The sequence below is a fragment of the Dama dama genome, chromosome 12, assembly GCF_033118175.1.
Source record: "Dama dama isolate Ldn47 chromosome 12, ASM3311817v1, whole genome shotgun sequence".
NCBI classification, from domain to species: domain Eukaryota; kingdom Metazoa; phylum Chordata; class Mammalia; order Artiodactyla; family Cervidae; genus Dama; species Dama dama.
In genome coordinates, this window is record NC_083692.1 from 88,311,165 (window position 1) to 88,332,449 (window position 21,285).

At 49.5% G+C, this 21,285-nt stretch overlaps 1 protein-coding gene across 1 annotated transcript in view; it reads left to right on the forward strand.

Annotated features, from left to right (window-relative positions):
* MEGF11 (multiple EGF like domains 11) overlaps window positions 1-21,285 on the forward strand; it is a 379,572-nt gene that overhangs the window by 117,135 nt on the left and 241,152 nt on the right. Inside the window, exons 2-3 of the mRNA XM_061158024.1 lie at window positions 12,645-12,750; window positions 16,995-17,096. Of these exons, the coding sequence (XP_061014007.1) occupies window positions 12,653-12,750; window positions 16,995-17,096 (200 nt within the window). The 5' untranslated portion in view covers window positions 12,645-12,652. The remainder of the gene's footprint in view (window positions 1-12,644; window positions 12,751-16,994; window positions 17,097-21,285) is intronic.

Genomic DNA, 21,285 nt, shown 5'->3' on the forward strand with positions numbered 1-21,285 from the left:
TTTTTTTCCTAATCTTTTAAAAAATTGTAAATTTTTTTAAATTAAAAACTTTTTTCCTATTTTTAAAAAAATGAAGTATGATGGTTTATAATATTGTGTTAATATCATGCATACAGCAAAGTGATTCAGTAATATATATATATATATATGTATTTTCAGATTCTTTTCCTTTATCAGTTATTACAAGATATTGAATATGGTGCTCTGAGCTATACTATAGGTACTTGTTTTTATCTTTTTTTATATATAGTAGGGTGTATCTGTTAGTCCCAAGCTCCTAATTTATCCCTCTTGCCTTTTCTTCTTTGTTAACCATAAATTTGTCTTCTGTATCTGTGAGTCTGTTTCTGTTTTATAAGTTTATTGGTACCTTTTTTTAAGATTGCACATATAAGTGATAGCATGTGACTTTTGTTTTTCTCTGACTTAATTCAGTTAGTATGATGACCTCTAAGTCCATCCATGTTGCTGCAAATGGCAATATTTCATTCTTCTTTTAAGGCTGAGTAATATTCTGTCATAAATAGATACCACATCTTCTTTATCCATTCATGTCGATGGACATGTAGGTTGCTTCCCTATGTTAGCTATTGCAAATAATGCTGCAATGAACATTGGGGTTCATGCATCTTTTCCAGTTAATTTTTGTCTTTTCTGGTATGTGCCCAGAAGTGGGATTGCAACATATATTTTCTTAAAATATGTTTGCTTTAATGATTATGGTGATGATAATACTCATTATAAGAAACACTAATAAGAGCATTATAAGAAACACTAATAAGAACAGAAGTGATTGACTTAGAAAGCAGAAGTCCTGTGATGTTTCTCCTTTCCCCTCCTCTCACAAGTGACCACTATTAGTGCTCCAGTGTATAGCTTCCATATTTTTCCACACATCAATATTTTAAATGTTTACACAATATTTTGTTATATATACATGGTGGGATTTATTTAGCAAAGACCACCTCAGTGGCGCTAGTGAAGAACTCACCTGTCAGTGCAGGTAGACGTAGGAGATGTAGGTTTGATCCCTGGGTCAGGAAGATCCCCTAAAGAAGGTCATGGCAACCCACTCCAGTATTTTTGCCTGCAGAGTCCCATGGACAGAGGAGCCTGGCGGGCTACAGTCCATAGGATTGCTAAGAGTCAGACGTAACTGAAGCAACTTATCACACACGCACTACTGACTTAAGCATTCATGTTGTTTCAATGCTGTGATGAATCTCTCTTTATTAAGAGATGATGCAACATTCTTACACCAGTCTTTGGCCTTGGTCAGTTTTTAAAATTCAATTGCAGAAGTGGAATGCTGGGTTTAAAGATATACATGAAAACATGTTGCTGTGTATTGCCAATTGCTTTCTATGACACACCAATGCCCATTTCCATGACCAGTTCACAGATGTGGGCCCTTCAGACTTTGAGACAGTTGATATCTGACTTCAGATTCTCCTGGCCTAGATACATACAGAAGGTTCCAGAAGGAAACCTGGAGCGGCTACCCTAGTCTGTAGACTAACAACCAAGCCCTCCTGTCTAGCTCCTTACTGGGGAGAAGAGGTGTCCAAGGTGTGATGGGGCAGAGACTGCCCTGGTGTGGGCCCTGGGCTAGACTAGAGCATTAGACAAGAGTCCAGTCTTCAAAGGGGTGCCAAGGATTGGACGGAAAGGTGGCAGGAACTTAGGGTCCCCACCATCACAAGGGCACTGACGCCTACATTTCCAGTTTGGGGCTGCAGCTTGAGATTCAGGAGAACTTGTTCTCTTATCCTTCCTGTGTAGTCAAAGGAAAAAGAGGGTCAGAACAGTGAAATGAGTTCTCCAGGATCCAGGATTAGAAGCTAATTCTCCTGTCTTCACTGCTTTATCTCCTTGCTGCTGGGAGAGGGGACCAACCCAATGTAGGGGGTAAAGAGAGAGAAGAACATGAGGAGGGGAAGGGCAGGGAAGACAGACACACTGGAGGGGAACTTGTAGAGTTCGGAGAGTCCTAGAGATGGTGTAGCCTCTGAACAAACATGGAGTGAAGCTCAGAGATGCAGAGCAACCTGGCCCTGGTCACACAGCAAGTTAGTGACTTAGCAGGCAGAGAGGAAGAATGGGGCTGCGGGAAACTGAGTTGCTCCTGAGCTGAACTGGAACTCAGGAGGGAAAACCTGAGGAAGAAAGTGCAGCCGCTCTGAGTCCTAACGGAGTGGACCTGGGAGGCTGACCAGTCTTGGGAATCCCCCACAACCCTTCAGAGGAGCTGCCCTGGTCAAGAGTGAATTCACTCCTGTGAATTCACTTGAATGGAGATGGGCCTGATTCAACGTGTGGAGGACCTGTGGGGATGGTCTGCATCAATTGCAGCAAGTGTCTCTGATATTTGCCTGGGGCTTCCTGCCAGGCAAAGGCCTCGGCACTTTGAATTAAGCTACATCCTGGGTCCACTGCCCTCTCGTGGCTATTCCCATATACCCTCCAGCAGGTATTTGGGGTCTAGGGGTAGGGCCTGCCTGAGTTATTGTTGTGTCTGCAGTGACTGGGAAGTGTTCAGTAAATGTTTGCTGAATGAATAGATGAGACCATTTAATAATTGTACATTTCAGACTGACCCTGGGGTCACCAAATACATATAGCGAAGCCCAGATTTTCCAGCAGAAGATTTTTCCATCAGTATTTCCCCCGATCCTTAGAAATTAGAATTCCATTTGAATGCAGAGTTCCAAAGAATAGCAAGGAGAGAAATAAAGCCTTCCTCAGTGATCAATGTAAAGAAATAGAGGAAAACAATCGAATGAGAAAGACTAGACATCTCTTCGAGAAAATTAGAGATATCAAGGGAATATTTCATGTAAAGATGGGCACAATAAAGGACAGAAATGGTATGGACCTAACAGAAGCAGAAGACATTAAGAAAAGGTGGCAAGAACGCACAGAAGAACTATATAAAATAAATCTTCATGACCCAGATAACCACAATGCTGTGATCACTCACTTAGAGCCAGACATCCTGAAATGCAAAGTCAAGTGGGCCTCAAGAAGCATCACTACAAACAAAGCTAGTGGAGGTGATAGAATTCCAGTTGAGCTATTTCATTTCCTAAAAGATGATGCTGTGAAAGTGCTGCACTCAATATGCCAGCAAATTTGGAAAACTCTGCAGTGGCCACAGGACTGGAAAAGGTCAGTTTTCATTCTAATCCCAAAGAAAGGCAACTCTACTACTGCAAAAAAGCAAATCAATCTACTGCACAAATGTACTCATCTCACACACTAGCAAAGTAATGCTCAAAATTCTCCAAGCCAGGCTTCAACAGTACATGAACCGTGAACTTCCAGATGTACAAGCTGGATTTACAAAAGGCAGAGGAACCAGAGAGCAAATTGCCAACATCCATTGGATCATCAAAAAAGAAAGAGAGTTACAGAAAAACATCTACTTATGCTTTATTGACTACGCCAAAGCCTTTGTGTGGATCACAACAAACTGGAAAATTCTTCAAGAGATAGGAATACCAAACCACCTTACCTGCTCCCGAGAAATCTGTATGCAGGTCAAGAGGCAACAGTTAGAACTGGACATGGAACAACAGACTGGTTCTAAATCTGGAAAGGAGTACCTCAAGGCTGTATATTGTCACCCTGCTTATTTAACTTACATGCAGAGTCCATCATGCGAAATGCCAGGCTGGATGTGGCACAAACTGCAATCAAGATTGCTGGGAGAAATATCAATAACCTCAAATATGCAAATGACACCCTTATGGCAGAAAGCAAAGAAGAACTAAAAAGCCTCTTAATGCAAGTGAAAGAGAAGAGTGAAAAAGCTGGCTTAAAACTCAACATTCAGAAAACTAAGATCATGGCATCTGGTCCCATCACTTCATGACAATAAGATGGGGAAACAATGGAAACAGTGACAGACTTTATTTGGGGGGGGCTCCAAAATCACTGTAGGTGGTGACTGTAGCCATGAAATTAAAAGATGTTAGCTCTTTGGAAGAAAAGCCATGACCAACCTAGACAGCATCCTAAAAAGCAGAGACATTATTTTACCAACAAAGGTTCTGTCTAGTCAAAGTTATGGTTTTTCCAGTAGTCATGTGTGTATGTGAAAGTTGGACTATAAAGAAAGCTGAGTGCCAAAGAATTGATGCTTTTGAACTGTGGTGTTGGAGAAGACTCTTGAGAGTCCCTTGGACTGCAAGGTGATCCAACCAGTCCATCCTAAAGGAAATCCTTAAAGGATTTATTAGGAAAAAACATATTCATTGATAAGACTGATGCTGAAGCTGAAACTCTAATCATTTGTCCACCTTATGCGAAGAACTGACTCATTTGAAAAGACCCTGATGCTGGGAAAGATTGAAGGAGAAGGGGATGACAGAGGGTGAGATGGTTGGATGGCATTGCTGACTTGATGGACATGAGTTTGCATAAACTCTGGGAGTTGGTGATGGACAGGGAGGCCTGGCATGCTACAGTGCATGGGATCGCAAAGAGTCGCACAAGATTGAGACACTGAACTGAACTTAGGAATTCTAGAATTCAGAATTAGAGAGTTGGAAGGGTCTTGAGGTAGAAGGAGGGGATATGAGTTGCCAGGAAACTAATATTTTATTGAGTGCATTCTATGTGCTTGATTCTGGACCAAGAACTTTACCTGCTGACTCATTTGATACCCTCACGGCTCTGTGAAGTTGGTCCTTTCTCATGTGATTAATGCGAAACAGCCCCAGAGTAGTTGAATGACTTTATCCAGGCTAGGTAACCAGAAAGGTGGAGTCAGAATTTGAAGCCAGGTCAGTCCATCTCTGCTATTCCCTTCCATGAGCGCTGGCGTCAGTGTGCTACGTGACTTGAGGACCTTACGTCACCTGGGAGTAGTTTGCCCTTCTGTGGGATGAGGTGTTGACAGGTGATGCTCCTGGGTCTGTCCAGGTGCCAGTTCTGGTACCACGTGGTTGCTGTCAGGCCTCTCACCTTCACAGATCAGTTTAGGGGGAAGACTTGACCAGGTGATGGATCATTCTACAGGGCCCCCTTCCTCAGAGCTCTTTTCCCATCTGAGCATCTGTGTTTGCATCTTGTGCTTTAGAAATGTTCTCTGCCGAGCAGGAGGGAATGCGGACCAATCCCCGTGGGGCTGTATGGCCCTGAGTGACAGACTTGTCTCTGAAGGTTTTGGGGATGTGGCCATGGTTTAATGCCAGGGCACAAGGGACTCCCCAGTTCAGAGAAACGCACAGCCCTGGGAGAAATTGGGAGAGGGGAGCAGAGCAGGCCTGTAGTGGGTTGGATTGGTGGGCGCTCAGGCAGCCTCTGGGTTGGCCAGGCCAGATGAGTGTGCCCTGATTTGCAAAGAAATGGAAAGATGGAGATAATTGCTCTGTGAGAAATGGAATGGCCTCCGAACACAAATAAGTTTTCCCCCTTCATCTTCAGAGGGGCTGGAGGCTGGGGGCACAGCTGCTGCCTGCCTGGGAATGGGAAGGCTGAGGCCTCAGAGTCCAGGGCTGCGTCTATAGTAGAGGGAGGCGGATGCTTCGTGAATTTGTTGGTTTCTACCCCTCTGTCTTCCCGCTCCTCCCCCGCCCTGGGGATATGCTGTGATTTCTCTCCGAGCCTGACTAATGTCAAGGCCGCTTGGTCTCTGCTGGGCTTGAGGGCACAGGGGCAGGCCAGCCTTCTGACCCTGATTAATGGGCACTGCAGTTCTCTGTGGTGCCATTTTCGGGATTTGCAGCCCGAGGTTTCCCGGGCGAGGAGAAAGCAGAATTTATCGGTTTGGTGGAGCCTTCGGACGAGGACGTTGAGGTGACTCTAATCCCGATTGAGCCCAGTGGGCGGACGCCTGGCAGGGCCTCCCTGTTGACGCTGGGAATTTCTGCTGCTCTTCTGCGGCCAGGGAGTCACTCTTTCGGAGATTAAGAGCTACGGATTTATTTTTTAAACTTTTTTAAGTGCAGGGAGATTAGAAAGCCTTCAACATAAGCCCGGCCCCTGGAGGGATTCCTGGAGGGTAGGAGGCTTCATCAAGGCGAAGGGTGAAGCTCTTAATTACGGGCTGACCGTGGCTCCTCTTTTCATCTCGCACTAATCAGACCCCAGCAAGGCCAGTAAACAGAGCAGGGCTTGGGGACTGGGAACCAGCCCAGAGCAGTGGGAAGATGAAGGGGAAGGTCGGCTAGACGGGATGATAACCTTGGCATTTACCCCAATGAGTGCAAACTTGGCTTTTTTGTTTTATTCAGGAAAAAAACAGAGAAGTGTGTGTGTGTGTGTGTTCTATAAATAGAAGATAGAAATCTCTCTATATCCACACGCTGGGAAGAATGTGAGGCGTTTGCTTTATCAGTCTCACTCTGGGGTTTGCTTCTGCCGCGTCCCGAGCCTGAAAGCGCCTTTTCATGAGGCTCTCGGAACTCCAGTCAGTCCCCCCCACTGACTGCAGCTTGAGCTATTGAGTGGGCTTCAATGCCCGCCTTGTGCTGGCTCCGGGAACAGAATAGCCCGGCGCTGGCGGGGCGGCCCAGGCAGGAGTCTGTGAATCGTTCTCAGGATGTCGTGGTGCCCACTGCATCCGTCACCAACAGATCGGTGTCTCTGCAGTGTGATGTCAGTGCAGGGTGGGATGCCTCGCACGCTGAGACCTGCTGGCAGTACAGGTTTTTGGTGGCCTCTGTCAGGACAGACACAGGCAGTGTGGCTGGTCCTGGGACTCGGGACGGCTGAGAGGTCCAGGGGAGGTGGTTAGCTGTAGAATCGACAATTTGTGGAGTCAACAAAGATGGTTTGAGCCTACTGCCTGTACCAGCAATGCGCTGGGTGCGGGGGATGGCAGTGGACACGATAGACCAAAACCCCTGCCCTCAAGCAGTCTGTTTGTGTTTTAGTTGTGTGCTGGGGACCTGGGCTCGATCCCTGGGTCGGGAAGGTCCACTGGAGAAGGGAATGGCAACCCACTCCAGTGGTCTTGCCTGGAGAATCCCATAGACCATCGAACCTGGCAGGCTATAGTCCATGGGGGTCAGAAAGAGTTATACACAACTGAACAACTAACACACACACACAAAGGGAAGGAAAATAATGGACAGGTTCTAAGGCTCCAAGAGAAGAGCTGAGGCTGTATCCAGATGGTTCATATATGAGAGGAGCACTTTTCAAAGTGCAGACGACCGCTCAGCGATGTAGGACAGGGACAACAAGTGCGTGACACCCATGTGTCCCTCTCCCATCCTGTGCCTGCAGCAGACATCACTAATCAACCACGGCATGGTCCCTTCAGCCCCGTTTCTCAGGAGAGCATTCCCAGTAGCTACTACCAGTCAATCCCCAGCATTGTGACTGGGAACCTCCCAGGGCCCGGTGCCTGCCCACCGCCACCCCTGCTGCCCATGCAAAGTTGCTGAGAAGGAAGGGCTCCCTGGGGGAGACTGGGATGGACAGAGAGCAGGCTCCAGGTACACGGACCAGGTTCCAGTGTCCAAGATTTTGGCACATTCAGGATGACAAGGCAGGTGGTGGAAGCGAAGCAGGTGGGGGAAGATTTCTGCACAGATGGACCGTGAGGTCATCACGACTGATCCTGGGGCAGGGGCCATCTGTTTGTCTGCCTGCCCTCTGCCCCGGTTTTACGCATCTTGCCTAATGTGAGCAGCTGGTGTCTGGCCAGGTGTTTGTTGCCATCAGAGAGACAAGCTGGATTCTACAGGTGCTGGTGCTGGCAGGGGCCCAGCAGAAGACAGGATCTTCAGAGGATGCTGCCAACTCTAAGGTCTGCTCAGCCTGCAAGGCTGACCCAGGCCAGGACAGAAGGCCCAGGCGAGGCGGAGGGATCCTTTGCTATGATGTCTCTTTAATACCCAGTGGTAGAGTCCCTTTAACACCAGATGCCAGGCACAGAAGGCCCTCAAGCATTAGCATAAACAGGAGGATACGAACTCTAAGGATGCAGATGGTCAGGACTGGGACTTCCTCCAGACTTGATGGAGAGGAGCAGAGTTGACCAAACTAGTATCCTGAAGAACTCTGTTGCTACAGAGGTCACTAGAAAGTTCTGTGGGAAAGACTGGGTGAAACAAACAAACAGGTGTCTTTACTCTGGGTCTTCCCAGAGCCCAGGGTCTGCTTAGATACACTGTGAATATTTAAGATGAGGACACAGCATGCAGCATTTCCTGAACTTTGTCACTCATGGCAACCTTGGTCTGGGAGATTTTATTAATAGCTCATGGGGCTAGTGCTTCACAGAACTCAATTTTGGAAAATGCCTGCCAAAGTTTCCCATGTTGCCCACATCTGCTCCACAGTGCAAACCCACCTAGACTCTCCACCAGCTCCTGCACGTTCCTGCCTCCACGTGCTGCCTTATGCAGTACTTGCCCCGAAGGCCCTTTATCTGCCCTCCCTTTCCGCATTCTGTCACTCAGCCACGTCTGACTCTCTGCAACCCCATGGACTGTGTGTAGCTCGCCAGACTCCTCTGTCCGTGGTCCGTCTTTAGTCCCATCTGCTCCACCAAGTTTTCCATAAGCCTCCAGGGGACTTAACTGCTTGCTGCTTTAGTCTCTGAAAATGGACTGTAGTTGACTTGGGTTATTTCTTTGCATCCTGGAAGCACAGCCCAGTGCGGGGCAAGTAGTGCTCCAGGAGTTTGCCAGATGTGCAGAGTAGCTATACCTGTGGGCAGGTGTGAGCCTCACCTCCAGTTGAGCAGGTGTAAAGCAGTGGTGGAAAGAAATTTCTCCCCCTCTGGAGCTTCACTTCCTTCCTCTGTGGCGTACTGTGGGGGGAGCATGGACCAGAGGGGAGGGAACCGGCTGAACTGTTTACATGTTCTCTTCCTCTGAAGGGAAACCAGGGGCATTTTCTTATTTAATTATTAATGCCCCGAATCAGATAGTTCCCACTGTGTTAACCTCTGTCACTCCAAATGGAGTCAGCCTAATAACCACCAAGGCAGGATTGATTTTCCCTCAGTTGTCTCATAAGCATATGTCTTTGGGACCTGTCCTCAGAGAGAGAGCCTGGGGAAGCCCCATTAAAGTTAATGGCAATGAGTTGCCCCCACGTGGGGACGGCTCCTTTGTGGCTGCTCTTCACTCCACCTCAGTGAAGTAAGTGGCTGAGACAAGTAGGAACACATTTTCTCAAATCAGTTCCCAAAAGGAACCGACTGGCAACAGCCTAGGACTTGACCTGCGTTTCAAAGCATTTACGGACACGTCGGAAAGATGAAGTCAGCAGGCTGGCAAAGATGTCAGGGCGAGATGGGAGGTGATGAGCACGGGACCGCATGGCCAGGCTGTGAGCTAGATGAGTGCAGCGTGCCTGGCCTGCTGTAGGTGCCAAGCTGTGCAGAGGGGAGGCTGCCTGGGCGTGGATGGTGTTTGGATGTGCAGAACTGAGGAGGAAGGGCGTTGAGGGCAGGGGAGCAGTGTGAGCAAGGCTCAGGGGTGAGAAAAAAACCAAAAGTGAGACCAGTGTCACAGTGGGGAGGAGGGAAGGGTGGCAAGATGGCATCTTTCAGACTGGCCATGTTCAAAGAGAAAGCCTGAGGGCTGAGGGGGTCCTAGAGGAGTCAACTCTTGTACCCGCAGGCTGGCATCTTTCCCCCCAACCACACCACCACAGAGGCAGACTTGGCCTCAGATGGGGAACTTTGGAGTACTGGTGATGGGCTGTTGGAGGCTTGGGTGTGAGTCCTGGGGAGCACCCTCCGCTCTATGGCCTTTGATGCACTCGGATAGCTGAGGGCTGAGGCCTCCGACCCTCAGTGTGAATGCCCCTGGCTGGCCACTAAGTCCTGTGGCTTCCACTTCCGCCTCTGTGTGCCTCTCCTGACACCTGTCACCCCCTCTGTGCCCTGGTGTCCAGCTGTCTCAGTGGGAATCAGCCAAACTGTCCCGTCCAGATTTGACTCAGAGGGAAAGGTTTTCACAAAGATTTAAACAGATCTCCTCAATTATAGCCACGATCCAAGTTACCTCCATTTGCCACCCCTCTCCTGCCATCATGGATCAAAAGCAGCCAGAGCACAATCTCCGCTAGTCCGGGTGGCCTCACCCTTTGATATTCTAAACTTCATAAATTTGAAGATGCAGCTGGGGGTGGGGGTAGGGCAGGCTGGGGTGGGTGAAAGTCCTCTCAGGAAAACACTCTAGATTACAGGATGGGCCTGGCTTAGATGGTAAAGAATCTGCCTGCAGTGCGGGAAACCCAGGTTCAGTCCCTGGGTTGGGAAAATCCCTTGGAGAAGGGAATGGCTACTCACTCCAAGATTCTTGCTTGGAGAATTCCATGGACACAGGAGCCTGGAGGGCTACAGTCCAATGGGTTCCAAGAAGTCAGACACGCTGAGCGACTAACACACGGGATCAGCCAAAGTAATGAGACAGGGACTTCTCTGGTGGTCCAGGGGCTAAGACTCTGACCTTCCAATGCAGGGGGTCCAGTCAGGGAACTAGATCCCACATGCCCACAACAAAGATCAAAGATCCCTTGTGCTGTAGCTAAGACCTAGCATAGCCAAATAAATAAAAATTTAAAAAACCCACAACCGAGTAAGGAGACAAGGCCATGGAGAGAATCAAGGCCAGGCATTCTCTGCCGTTGGCGGTCAGACTGTGTATGCCTGTCTGGGTGTCTTTTGTTTCTGTATCTGGTGACTGATCAGCCCAACCTGCACCTGGAAGAGGATGCCCATCCCCCAAACTCAATGCCTGTCTTGGGCGGTTCCTTCTCTTCCCAAAGGTGAAGGTCTCACCTTCTCTGGGAGGAGAATGGGTTGAAACCCAGCAGCCCTAGCACTGTGGGGCCCCGAGCCGTCTGTCCAGGCGCTGATGGAGTTGGCAGGGTGAGCTGGTGGGGGATTGAGGAGGGGCTGCGGCCAGTGACTCCTGGACCCTGAGAATTATGCAAAATCACTTTTCTCTTTCTTAGCCGATTTTCAGAATCCATTTACCCAGATTATTGCTAGATCTCAAACAGAGAGAAAAGCGTCATTAATCATCAATTGGACCCCCGTGGTTACATAGAATTTGTGACAATTTGTTTATCTTTGAAGGAGCTGCTAAGAAAGAGTTTAACAAGGAAAGTATTGGGGCAGGGGAGGAGAGAGTTTAACCTTTCACGAAGGCAGGAGCTCCATTTGGCTTCCCTCTGAGTACAGCCTGGGGGCGTGTGCAGCATCCGTGCCACTCTTCACTGCCCCCAAGAAGGCTGAGCGCCTCCTCGTAGGTAAACTCTGGGCCAACGGACTAGAAATCCTCAAGCATTTCAAGCCTGGGGAACCCTTTTCACTGTCAAAATATTTTCTATACCATCCCTACCCCCATTTGTTAGAAGCTGCCTTTTCTTTTTTTAGTGTGGCTGATTGAGAATAAAAGCTCCTCTGAATTCAGTAAAGCTTTTAAGCAAATCACAATCACATCTATGAACACATGAAATATAGCGCTGTCTCTCCGAGTCACATGTTCTTTCAGTCTGTAGCTGACGTTGGAGCACATATGGATTGCAGGTCCCCTGGAGGTAGCTCTGGGGCCCCCTGCACCCCCCTAGGGTGGGAACCCTCGGCCAGTTCTCTAAGGCTGTGGAACCACAGAGTCCTTCCTGGACAGGAGGGAGTCTCGGAGGTCATTTCTGCCACTCCCAACTTAATGGTTCTCCTGCCTCTATGAGGAGCCCTCTGTTGGGGAATCCTCAGCTCCAGGGACCCCAGGGCGTTGGCATCTGTGTAGGCCCACTTAACACCTGTCTCAGGCTGTCACTTCAGGGGCTGGAATCAACTCTACAAGCTGCTTCCTCAAAGCCCCTTACCAGGCTGTCCAAGCCCTTCATCTGCCCATGGGTATGATGTACAGAGACATATCACCCTGAGTGCCAGTAGGTGATAGCCCATGGGAGCAAGAGAAGCAAGGGCCAGCCTTCTGGGCAACTTGTTTGACCAGAGCTGCTAAGAAGGATTTTCTCAGCTTAGCTGTCCCCAGGGCCACACCAGATATCTTTCTTCTCTGTCTTCACTGAAGGAAGGAGTCAAGAGAGGAAGTGAATGAGCAAAGCATAGCAAAGATGAGGGACTTTCCTGGCGGTCCAGTGGCTAGGACTTCCCGCTCCCATTGCAGGGGATATGGGTTCCATCCCTGGTCAGGGAACTAGGATCTTGCATGCTGCACAGGGCGGCCAAAAAAAAAAAAAAAAAAAAAAGAGTTGAGGGAGAAGGGACAGGGGAGGGTGCTGCTTTTAAGGCAGCAGATCAGAGGTTCTTGGTGCAAGGATGGGCTTAGGGGCCTCTGGGAACCCTGAAATCACAGCCAAATGGTGTGCATAGGGGCATATTTCAGGGGAGAAGTTCTGTAACTTTCATTAGATTCTGAAAGCAGTCCATGAACCAAAACACTTTGAGAAGCTCTGGCCTGAAATTTAACGTTTCCCTGACTCAGGCTTCCCACTGCCCGGTTACTCAGAACTGGTGAAGTGTTGCTGTGTTAGTCAAAGGCTGCAAGTGTGAAACATCAGATGCTCGTTACATGATGATGATGCAGAACTTTGCAGCTTAGCGAACCTCTTCCACCACTTCATGTAAGGCGTCTCGGTGCCAAACAGATGCCTGGGAAGATGATGTGATTAATGACACTACTCTTTGTTCTTCCTCGCAGGGCCCAGGATGATGCTCTCGGTGGCAGGACTCATTGTCTGCTCCCTCCTGCAAATCGTCCTGTCCCTGAACCCCGAGGACCCCAACGTGTGCAGCCACTGGGAGAGGTAAGATGTGGATCTTGGACGGCCAGACACTCCCTGGGGGCTTCACCCTGGTCTTGGCACTGATGGGAAGCCGTCCCCCAAGGGCCTGCAGTCCAGCTGGGGACACAGCACAGATCCTGAAAGGCAGGCCAAGCCCATATAGAGTCTGTTTGAGACCACGGGGGTGGGGATGAGGGTGGGGGCGCTGAGTGACAGGCAATGTAAATGAGGCAGTCTGGTCGTTGACACTTTCTTTGCTGAATTCGCACTTCCAGCCACTTTACAGATGAGGAAAAAGAGTTCCAGAGGGGTTCAGTGACCACCCCTATAAAGATGAGGAGAAGGGGCTGTGGTCCAGAGGTTTTGTTCTCCGAGGCTGCGGTGCCTTCCTGGTCTCCCAGGACCGGCAGCAGTGCAGCAGCTCCGACGTGTGGGGCGGCCAGCAGCCTGCCCCGGGAGGGTGGGCGAGTGGGCCCTGCAGCTTCCCATCTGGTGGGCTGACCGGGGAAGGGCCGCTGCATTCTGGCTGCGGCCCTGGGTCCAGAGGGAACAGGCCAGGGCCCTGTAGAGGACCTGACTTTGAAGCACAAGGTGAAAGTATTGATTTTGGTGAGCAGAAAGACAGTGACCAGAGACCCAATCAGGAAAAACCGAATTAAACCCTGGAATTGATTGGCCATGCTGACCAGGATGACTCTGCCACTTAGATGTTAATAAATCAAATGAATAAAATTAAGATGGGGACCCGATGGGGGGAAGCGGGTGGTAGAGGAGTGCTGGTGAGTGGGGGAGGGGATCATGCTCCATGCCCGTGAGGGTGAATGTCCCAGCCCCACGGCAGGGAGTGTCCCCTCACCGAGGGACCTGGAGAGACTGGCTGAGGGGGCAGAGGGATGCTGTTGTCTCCAGTGACCAGGTGCTCTGTGAGGGTCCCCACAAAGTTGAGACTGGAGTGGAAAGGCTGGAGTGGAAGGGGGCTGCCCCTTTTGGGGGAAGTGGGAAGAACAGTGACGCAGTCAGTGATGAGATCTTGGTTCATGCTCATCTGGAGTTTTCCATCTGTTAGCCCTGTGACTTTTGGATGTCTCTGAACCACTCCCAGCCTACCTCTGTCTCTCTGAAATAGGAGGCAGAATTACCCCTGCCTTACAGGCTTGTTGGGTGATCAGGGTACCAGTTTCCTGAAAGGGCTTTGAGGACCGTGAAGTTCAATTATGTCTTTTCTTATTGATGACTCAGCTCTGCACAGACAGTTAACATAGATCCTACTGCACATCAGGCCCCCTGAAGAGCAGATGAAAAGCAGAGTCTCGTGGGTCCTCTCTGCCCAGACTCTGATCCCCTAGGTCTGGGGCAGAGCCTATGCAGATACAGTTTTATAAGCTTTCCACGTGACTCTGAGGGGATTCCAGGGAATGCAAACCTTTTTTTTTCCCAGTAGGTGAAGGAGAAAGCAGTGACTTCCACATTAGTCTTTGGTTTGCAGACTTCAGTCTCAGCAGCCCCATCTCATCCACCTTCCCCAGCTGGGTTACCATTGCTTCCTGCTGATGTCTGTGCTATAGCCTAGCTTCTGGGAGGCCTCCTTCCCGTCTACTCACCTCTGTCTTCCCAGTGCCTCTGACCTCTCCTCCAGGAAGCCTTCCCTGATGGCAGAGCCCACCCTGACCTCCCTCTTCTCTGAGCGCCATGTGTACCAGTGGGTCAGTTCAAATTTAAACCAAACTCTCTGATTTTCTAAATCTGCCCAACCTGAACTCATTTGGAATGTGAAAGTATTCTGATCCAAACCTGCACTGAGCAGGCATTACAGGCTGGGCGATCAGCTGAGTTACTGCTTTGATGGGTGAACGAGGAGAGACTCCAGCAGCTGAAAGGCGGTCAAGGGGTTCTCCAGCCCCAAGGTGGGAGACTGCAGTGAGGCCCGTGTCACCAGGCACCCCTTTCTTTGTGGTTCTTCCAGTCGAGCTCCACTGAGAGCTATGCACAAATGAGTCTAGTCTGTGTCATTCCAGAAACACACCCTGTTCCCTGGAGACCACTTAGGGAGAGTTTCCCAGTTGGATTAGTGCTTCTGGCAGGCTCCTCCTTAATTATGCCCCTCCACCGTAAAACCCAGCAGAAAGACCTCCTCTGGCTAGTAAAGTCCAGCTCTACAAGATTAATCTGGCCCCTCATTAGCATATTGGCAAATGAGCATGTTAAACCACCCAGCCAAGAAACCAGGGGCACACACTTCACCCAGAAACTTGGAGTTGGCTCAAGGTCTGGTTGTCTGACTTTCTCGGTGTAGGGCCCCCCGGCAGAGCCGGGTCTGTCCCCCGTGACACTCTCCCCATCGCCTCTGTTGAGCTGATGCCCTTTCTCTGAGCACCCACTGTTCTTATCTGTGCTGGGAGGGACACCTGATCCCCTAGGTGGGGAGTCTGGTCAGTGTGTGGGTCTTGCTCCCCATTCCTTACTGTGGTCAGGGAGGAACTTTCCCTCAGCGCCCGGCAAGGAGGTGAGTCCCTGCCAGTCGTATGATGATGATGATGGCCAGCATCTATTAGGCACTGATGGTATGCCCATTAAGCTGTGTAATACCTTTTGTTGAGCATTTTACCTGTGTCATCTTGCTTTACCTTCCACCACGCTGAGAGATGCTGTCCTCGCCTCCCATAATCCTCACAGTAACTGTATGAAGTCCCTGGTAATATTTATCCTCAGTTTACAGGCATGGAAATGGAGGCTTATACCAGTATCATATCTACGGAGGCTTAAGGATCATATCTAAGGATATATTGCTAACAAGTGACAGAGTTCAAACTTGACCCAGAGCCCCTGCAGCCTTATCCATTTGTTCTCCTGCCCCTAAGACTCAGTAGAGATGCAGGAGCCCAGGGTCATAGACTTTCAAGGCTGGAAGGGGCTTTGGGATGTCAGGGGCAGGTGACGAGCTCCGTTTCTCCAAGCATGGAGGTAAACGGGTCCGGGTCACTTCCGCATAGACATGTGCCTCTGACACGCATCTCTAAGGTGCTGGCGTAGCGGCTCGGCAGGCGCCTCCTAACATCCTCCGTGTGGCAGAGAGAGAATTTCCCACCACCCCAAGTCCGTGTGCATCGCTGGCAGCTCCTGGCTTCCTCTTCCTGAGCTAGAGACCTTTGACATTTCTGGTGGCAGCGAGCCTGCTGGGGATCCACTCCAGGGGGCTGGCCTGCCCCAGCCCTCCTCCCTCAAGTAAACCAACAGTTTCCCCAGGCACAGCAGACGGGCTTTTATAGCTTGGACCTGGCCATCTGGCCCAAGTCAGTGAGCCTTCTGGGGGAAAGCGCTGAATAATACCAACTGACACAAAATTAATTCCCGAACTCTCAGCTGAGGTCCTCTCTCCTCCTGCACAGAAAGTGTGATCCTCACTTTCCACCCCGGCGTGACTGCTTTCTCATAGCATTCCTGCCAGTGTGGGCAGGTAGAAAGGCTTATTTTGGTAAAGCTGAGAGCTGCTTCCCAGTGGCTTCTACCCACTGGTCCAGTTTACAGCTAATAGGCAGGTAACAAGATGCCACTTTGATCAGGAGGTCTGGAGGCATGGCCTCGATGCATCCCCAGCTATACTAGAGACATAATAGAGCAGAGGGTACCTGGGTGACCTTGAGGAAATCACTTAACCACTCTGATGCTGTTTTGTCATTTGTAAGATGAGGCTGACAACGCCACTACCTACCTTATAAGATGAAGATTAAGAGGGCTTAAAACACTTAACATTGGACATTCAAATATGAACAGTTACTGGTACCAGCTGTGTGACCTGGGCAAGCTACCTCTGAGCCTTTATTTCTTCATCTATAAAATGTGTTTCATAATGTTGCAGCAAAGATCAGCTTCCATACATGCATTTTGAAAACCATAAAGATCTGAACAAGCATAAAGTATTTTAAAAATTGCTGGCTTTGGGCCTTCCAGAACCAAGTAGAATAAATGCAAACTTTTCTTTATTCATTTTCTGTTAAATGAACAAATGAATTAGAACTTCAGAAGATGAGCTGAAAAGATAAGCTTCAAAAGACAGTGAGAGGTGTGTCCTTCATCTTACCTGGGGTCGGGAAGGTTTGAAACCTGAGAGTACCCAGGGCAGGAGGAGAATGGAGTCAGGCAGAGGAGGTTGGAGCCCTGGACACTTGCCCGAGGCCTGGCTCCCCCGGGAAGGGAGACCCCATCCTGAATATCAGCTCCACCTCCCAAGAACTGACCACAGCTTCCATCTCCTGTCTGGTTCTCAGCTATGCCGTGACCGTCCAAGAATCATACGCACACCCCTTTGATCAGATCTACTACACGCGTTGCACAGACATCCTCAACTGGTTCAAGTGTACCAGACACAGGTGAGTACCTCTCTCAGTAGGTAGAGGGTGGGTGAGGGAAGGGAGAGGCAACCCTCAGGCTCACCTTCCTGAAAGTTGGTGAAAAGCCCTCTTAGCAGATGGAGTCAGTGCACCCCCTGCATCCCCTTGGTACCCTCCTGGTATTCACCCAAGAGGTGCTACTGAGGGCTTCTTTGTAGTCAGAGCAGCTCATGGGCAGGGCAGGTGGAAAGTGCTCAAGAATGATTACCCTTGGGGGGCATCCCTCACCCAATGGCAGATGGGGAGTTAGTGGAAGAATATCTCAGCTTCCTTACCCTTAGGGCAGAGGGGCCAACTCTGAGGCCTGTTCTGCAAAGACTCGTGGTCCTCAGGGGGATGGAACCCCAGGCACCCACAGCAGTGAGCTGCTCAAAAGCACACCCTGAATGGCAGCCTTGACTTCCCTGTTTCATTTTTCCATACCCCTCCCAGTGCTTCCTGGGATCACCTCCTAGATAAACTGCGTGCTTTTGAATCCTTGTCTCAGGGTCTGCTTCTGGGGGAAAGCTAACCTCAGAGGGCTCCTGTTGGAGCAGATGTAGTCCCACCCAGGGGACCTGGCTGGAGAACAGAGTGCAGGCTTGAGTCCAGACCTCTTGGCGCCTCAGCCACGCTGCCCGTGGGCAGAGCTCCGTCTGAATGACTGCACATGGGGATCCTGCACCTTGCCTGCAGGCCTCCTGGAAATGATGCCGTGCCCTGATGGCACTGGGAGGGAAAAGAGGAAGGAAGAGAGAATGCGTTTTGATGGATGACCCTGAGCAAGTCATTCTATTTTGGGATTCCCTGTGGACTCAACAAATATGTAATGACCCTTGTGCTATGTGGCTTCCCCAGTGACTCAGATGGTAAAGAATTTACCTGCAATGCAGGAGACCTGGATTCAGTCCCTGAGTCAGGAAGATCCCCTGGAGAAGGAATTGGCTACCCACTCCAGTATTCTTGCCTGGAGAATTCCATGGACAGAGGAGCCTGGCAGGCCATTACGTATTTGATGAGTACACAGGGAATCCCAAAATAGAATGACTTGCCCAGGGTCATCCAACAAAACATGTTCTCTCTTCCTTCCTCCATTCTCTCCCTAGTGCCATGGGGTTGCAAAGAGTTGGACAAGACTGAGTGACTAACACTTGAACACTTGCCCTACATACCTGTAGGGTCCAGTGAGGTCAGGGATATAAAAATACTTTGAAAAGAGCAGGGGAAAGTGGAGAAAACTGAGGGATTAATTACAGGCAAGGTAGCTTTGTTACTTAAGGGACTGATAATTCAGCAGATGAAGGGTCAGTGAGAAAGAGGATGCCTAGTAGGCCTGTTTCCTAGTTGTTGGGCATCTGTGTTGCCTCCCAATTTCTTTTGCTTCCTCCTTGTGGGCCTGGTTGCTCTTTGATGTTATGTAGGAATCAGGTTGGGAAGAAACATGGATAGCGAAACTCGCTCTGTGCTGAAAAGCCAAAGTCCTCATTTTCTTTGGGGGTTTTGCTAGTAACTTGCTGTGAAATATTGTGAAACATTGAACATAGATATAATAGCTACTTTAAAATCCTTGTCTGCTAATTTTAACATCTGGGTCATCTGAGAGTTGGTCTTCATTGATTGCCTTTTCTTTTATAAAGGTACAATTTTCTAGTTTCTTTATGTGTCTAGTAATTTTCAATTGTATTCTGGGCATTATGAACAAAAGAGACTGAATTCTCTTACGTTCTCTTATATTGTTGTTTCTGGTTGTTTGTTTTAGCAGCTAATTAATTTGGCTAAACTCAATATCCAAACTCTGAAAGTTCAATATTTTCAGGTTTTTCTGGACCATTTGTAACCTGCCCTCCACACATGCAATTCAGGGCCAGAATTTTGGGCAGAATTTTTTACAAAGAATATGGGACTTTCTCTTTGTGGTTCTCTCCTTTCTAGGGTTTTCTTTGCCACTTTCTAGTTACTTGGCTCACCTTCAGCTTGTCCTATGATTCTTCAAACCAGTAAGGCAGTGTGTCCTCTATCTGAGTTTTAGCCACCTGGAATATTGTTGACTGGGACCTGCCCCTGGGCTCATCTTGTCCCGTGTCATTCCCTTCTTCCAAGTGTCTACTTCCCTCCAAAATCTGCCTTTGTTCTCTCTCTAGTGATTTTTAGGTAGGTTGTTCTCCCCCCCACAAGATTGCATCGTTGTTTGCAGGAGAGTGGGTCTGATAGGAACTACTCAGTCATTCCTGCATCCCCTTCACCTCCCCTAATTTGCCAAGGTAGCTGCCTGTCACCCTGGTCAAAGGCAGAGGCAGAAAGAGAAGTCCTGCTCCCTCTCTGACTCTGTCAAGCCCTGTGCCAGAGCCAGGTTTGCTCTGAGGAGCGGCTTTGTTGGGTACTTGGAGGCTGGAGCTGCCGTCCATCACCACTGGGGAAGGGTGAGTGAGCAGCTGCTTATTAAAATAGGCTGCATTTCTGGAACATGAATTATTTTGCTAAATTATTGAGTTGCTTTGCCGCTTTGCTGATGCCCTGGAGCATGCATGCTGACAGCCGCGCCATCAGTCTCCTTCAGTGTGGGATGTCTTGTTTGAACACAGCATCCATCTGATAGCAGCCTGGCCTCTGGCCCCTCTGTCTCCTGTTAGCCACCCCAGCACTGGGAATCAGCAAAGATGGGCAAGCAAGAAGCAGTGGGGGACCTCTCTCCTGGGAGGCTTTAATGATGCTGAGACTGCCTCTCCACTGGAAGGGCTTGGGGATAACCCTGTTTGCTGGGAGACATGGACTGCATGACCTCTGAGTCAACCCTGAGTCATTCTTTATCTGGGAGGCTTGTACGACTCCTGAGATTGCCGGGAGCTGCCTTCCTGTGATGGGGAAGTAGCTTTGCTTGGAGGCTGGCTTACCTTCTATTATGGGCTTTTGACAAAGTAGAATGACCTTAGTTTACGACATTCCCAAATATCACAGATTTCCCTGGAGTCCCACACTGTCATTTGTCATAAAGTGAGCACTGTAAGGACTGGGAGGGCTGGCCCAGCCCATACTGTCAGATTCCCTGCCCAAGTTAGCCTGACCCTCCATGTTAAAGCGGAATATGGGCATCTCCAGTGATGGGATCCTTCTGCTCTGCCCCCCGAGCAGGGGTCCCCAGGGCTGGCTCTCCTGGGGTGCTGGTGGAGAAGTAAAAGAGCTCTGGCTTCAAGTCCCAAGGACTCGGGTTGAGTCTAACTTTGACCTTGGGGAGTTATTTCCTTTCTCTGGTCTTTAATAACCACTTCAAATCTCCTCCATTTTGACCTTGTGTGTGAGGAAGGGGCTTTGCCTGTCTACCCAATTTTGACTCCCTCTTTAAGGACTCCCTGGCGGCTCAGTTAAGAATTTGCCTGTAATGAAGGAGATCTGGATTCAATCCCTGGGTCAGGAAGATCTCCTGGAGAAGGAAATGGCTACCCACTCTAGTATTCTTCCTGGAGAATCCCGTGGACAGAGGAGCCTGACAGGCTACAGTTCATGGGGACACGACTGAGTGACTAACACTTTCACCTTTGGGCTCAGTCCTCACACCATCCCTTCCCTTGTCTTACTGCTTCACAAGGGCGATCCCATAAGCCTAGCAAGCCACCCAGTAGGGACTGGCTCAGGGCTCAGTTCCCACTGGGTTAAACCCAGGGGCTCTGAAATGAGAGTGACTTCGGTTTGAATCCTGGCTCTGAAAATTTTAGCTGTGTGACCTTCAGCAAGTCCTTAACTTCCCACTTTTCTCATCCATAAAATAAAGGGGGATTTTCATAAGACAGATTAAGAAGAAAAACTCTTAAGAAAGAAAAATAAACACATAAAAGGGGGCATAATAATGCTACTGTCTCAGAGAGAGACTGGAATGAGATTTTGCCTACAAGTGTGTCTGGCACAGGGCAAAGTCTCAACACCCATGCCAGCATCAGAACTGGAATCCAGGCCTCTGAGCTTCTGCTTTCTGGATCTTAGCTGCTTCTTCTGCAGAGCTGGTGTTGGTTCTGAGCCTTCCCAAGATGGCATGCAAAGCTCTTCCCCAGGCGGTGTTATTTTTGGTGTGAGGGAGATTGATTTGCTCTCTGGGATCCAGTCAGACTCGGGGGGTCCTTTGGATGACTTGGCTTCGGTTCTCCAGTTGGGTGGACCAATCCCCAAGGAGCCATGAGCAGTCATGGTTGGGGTGGTG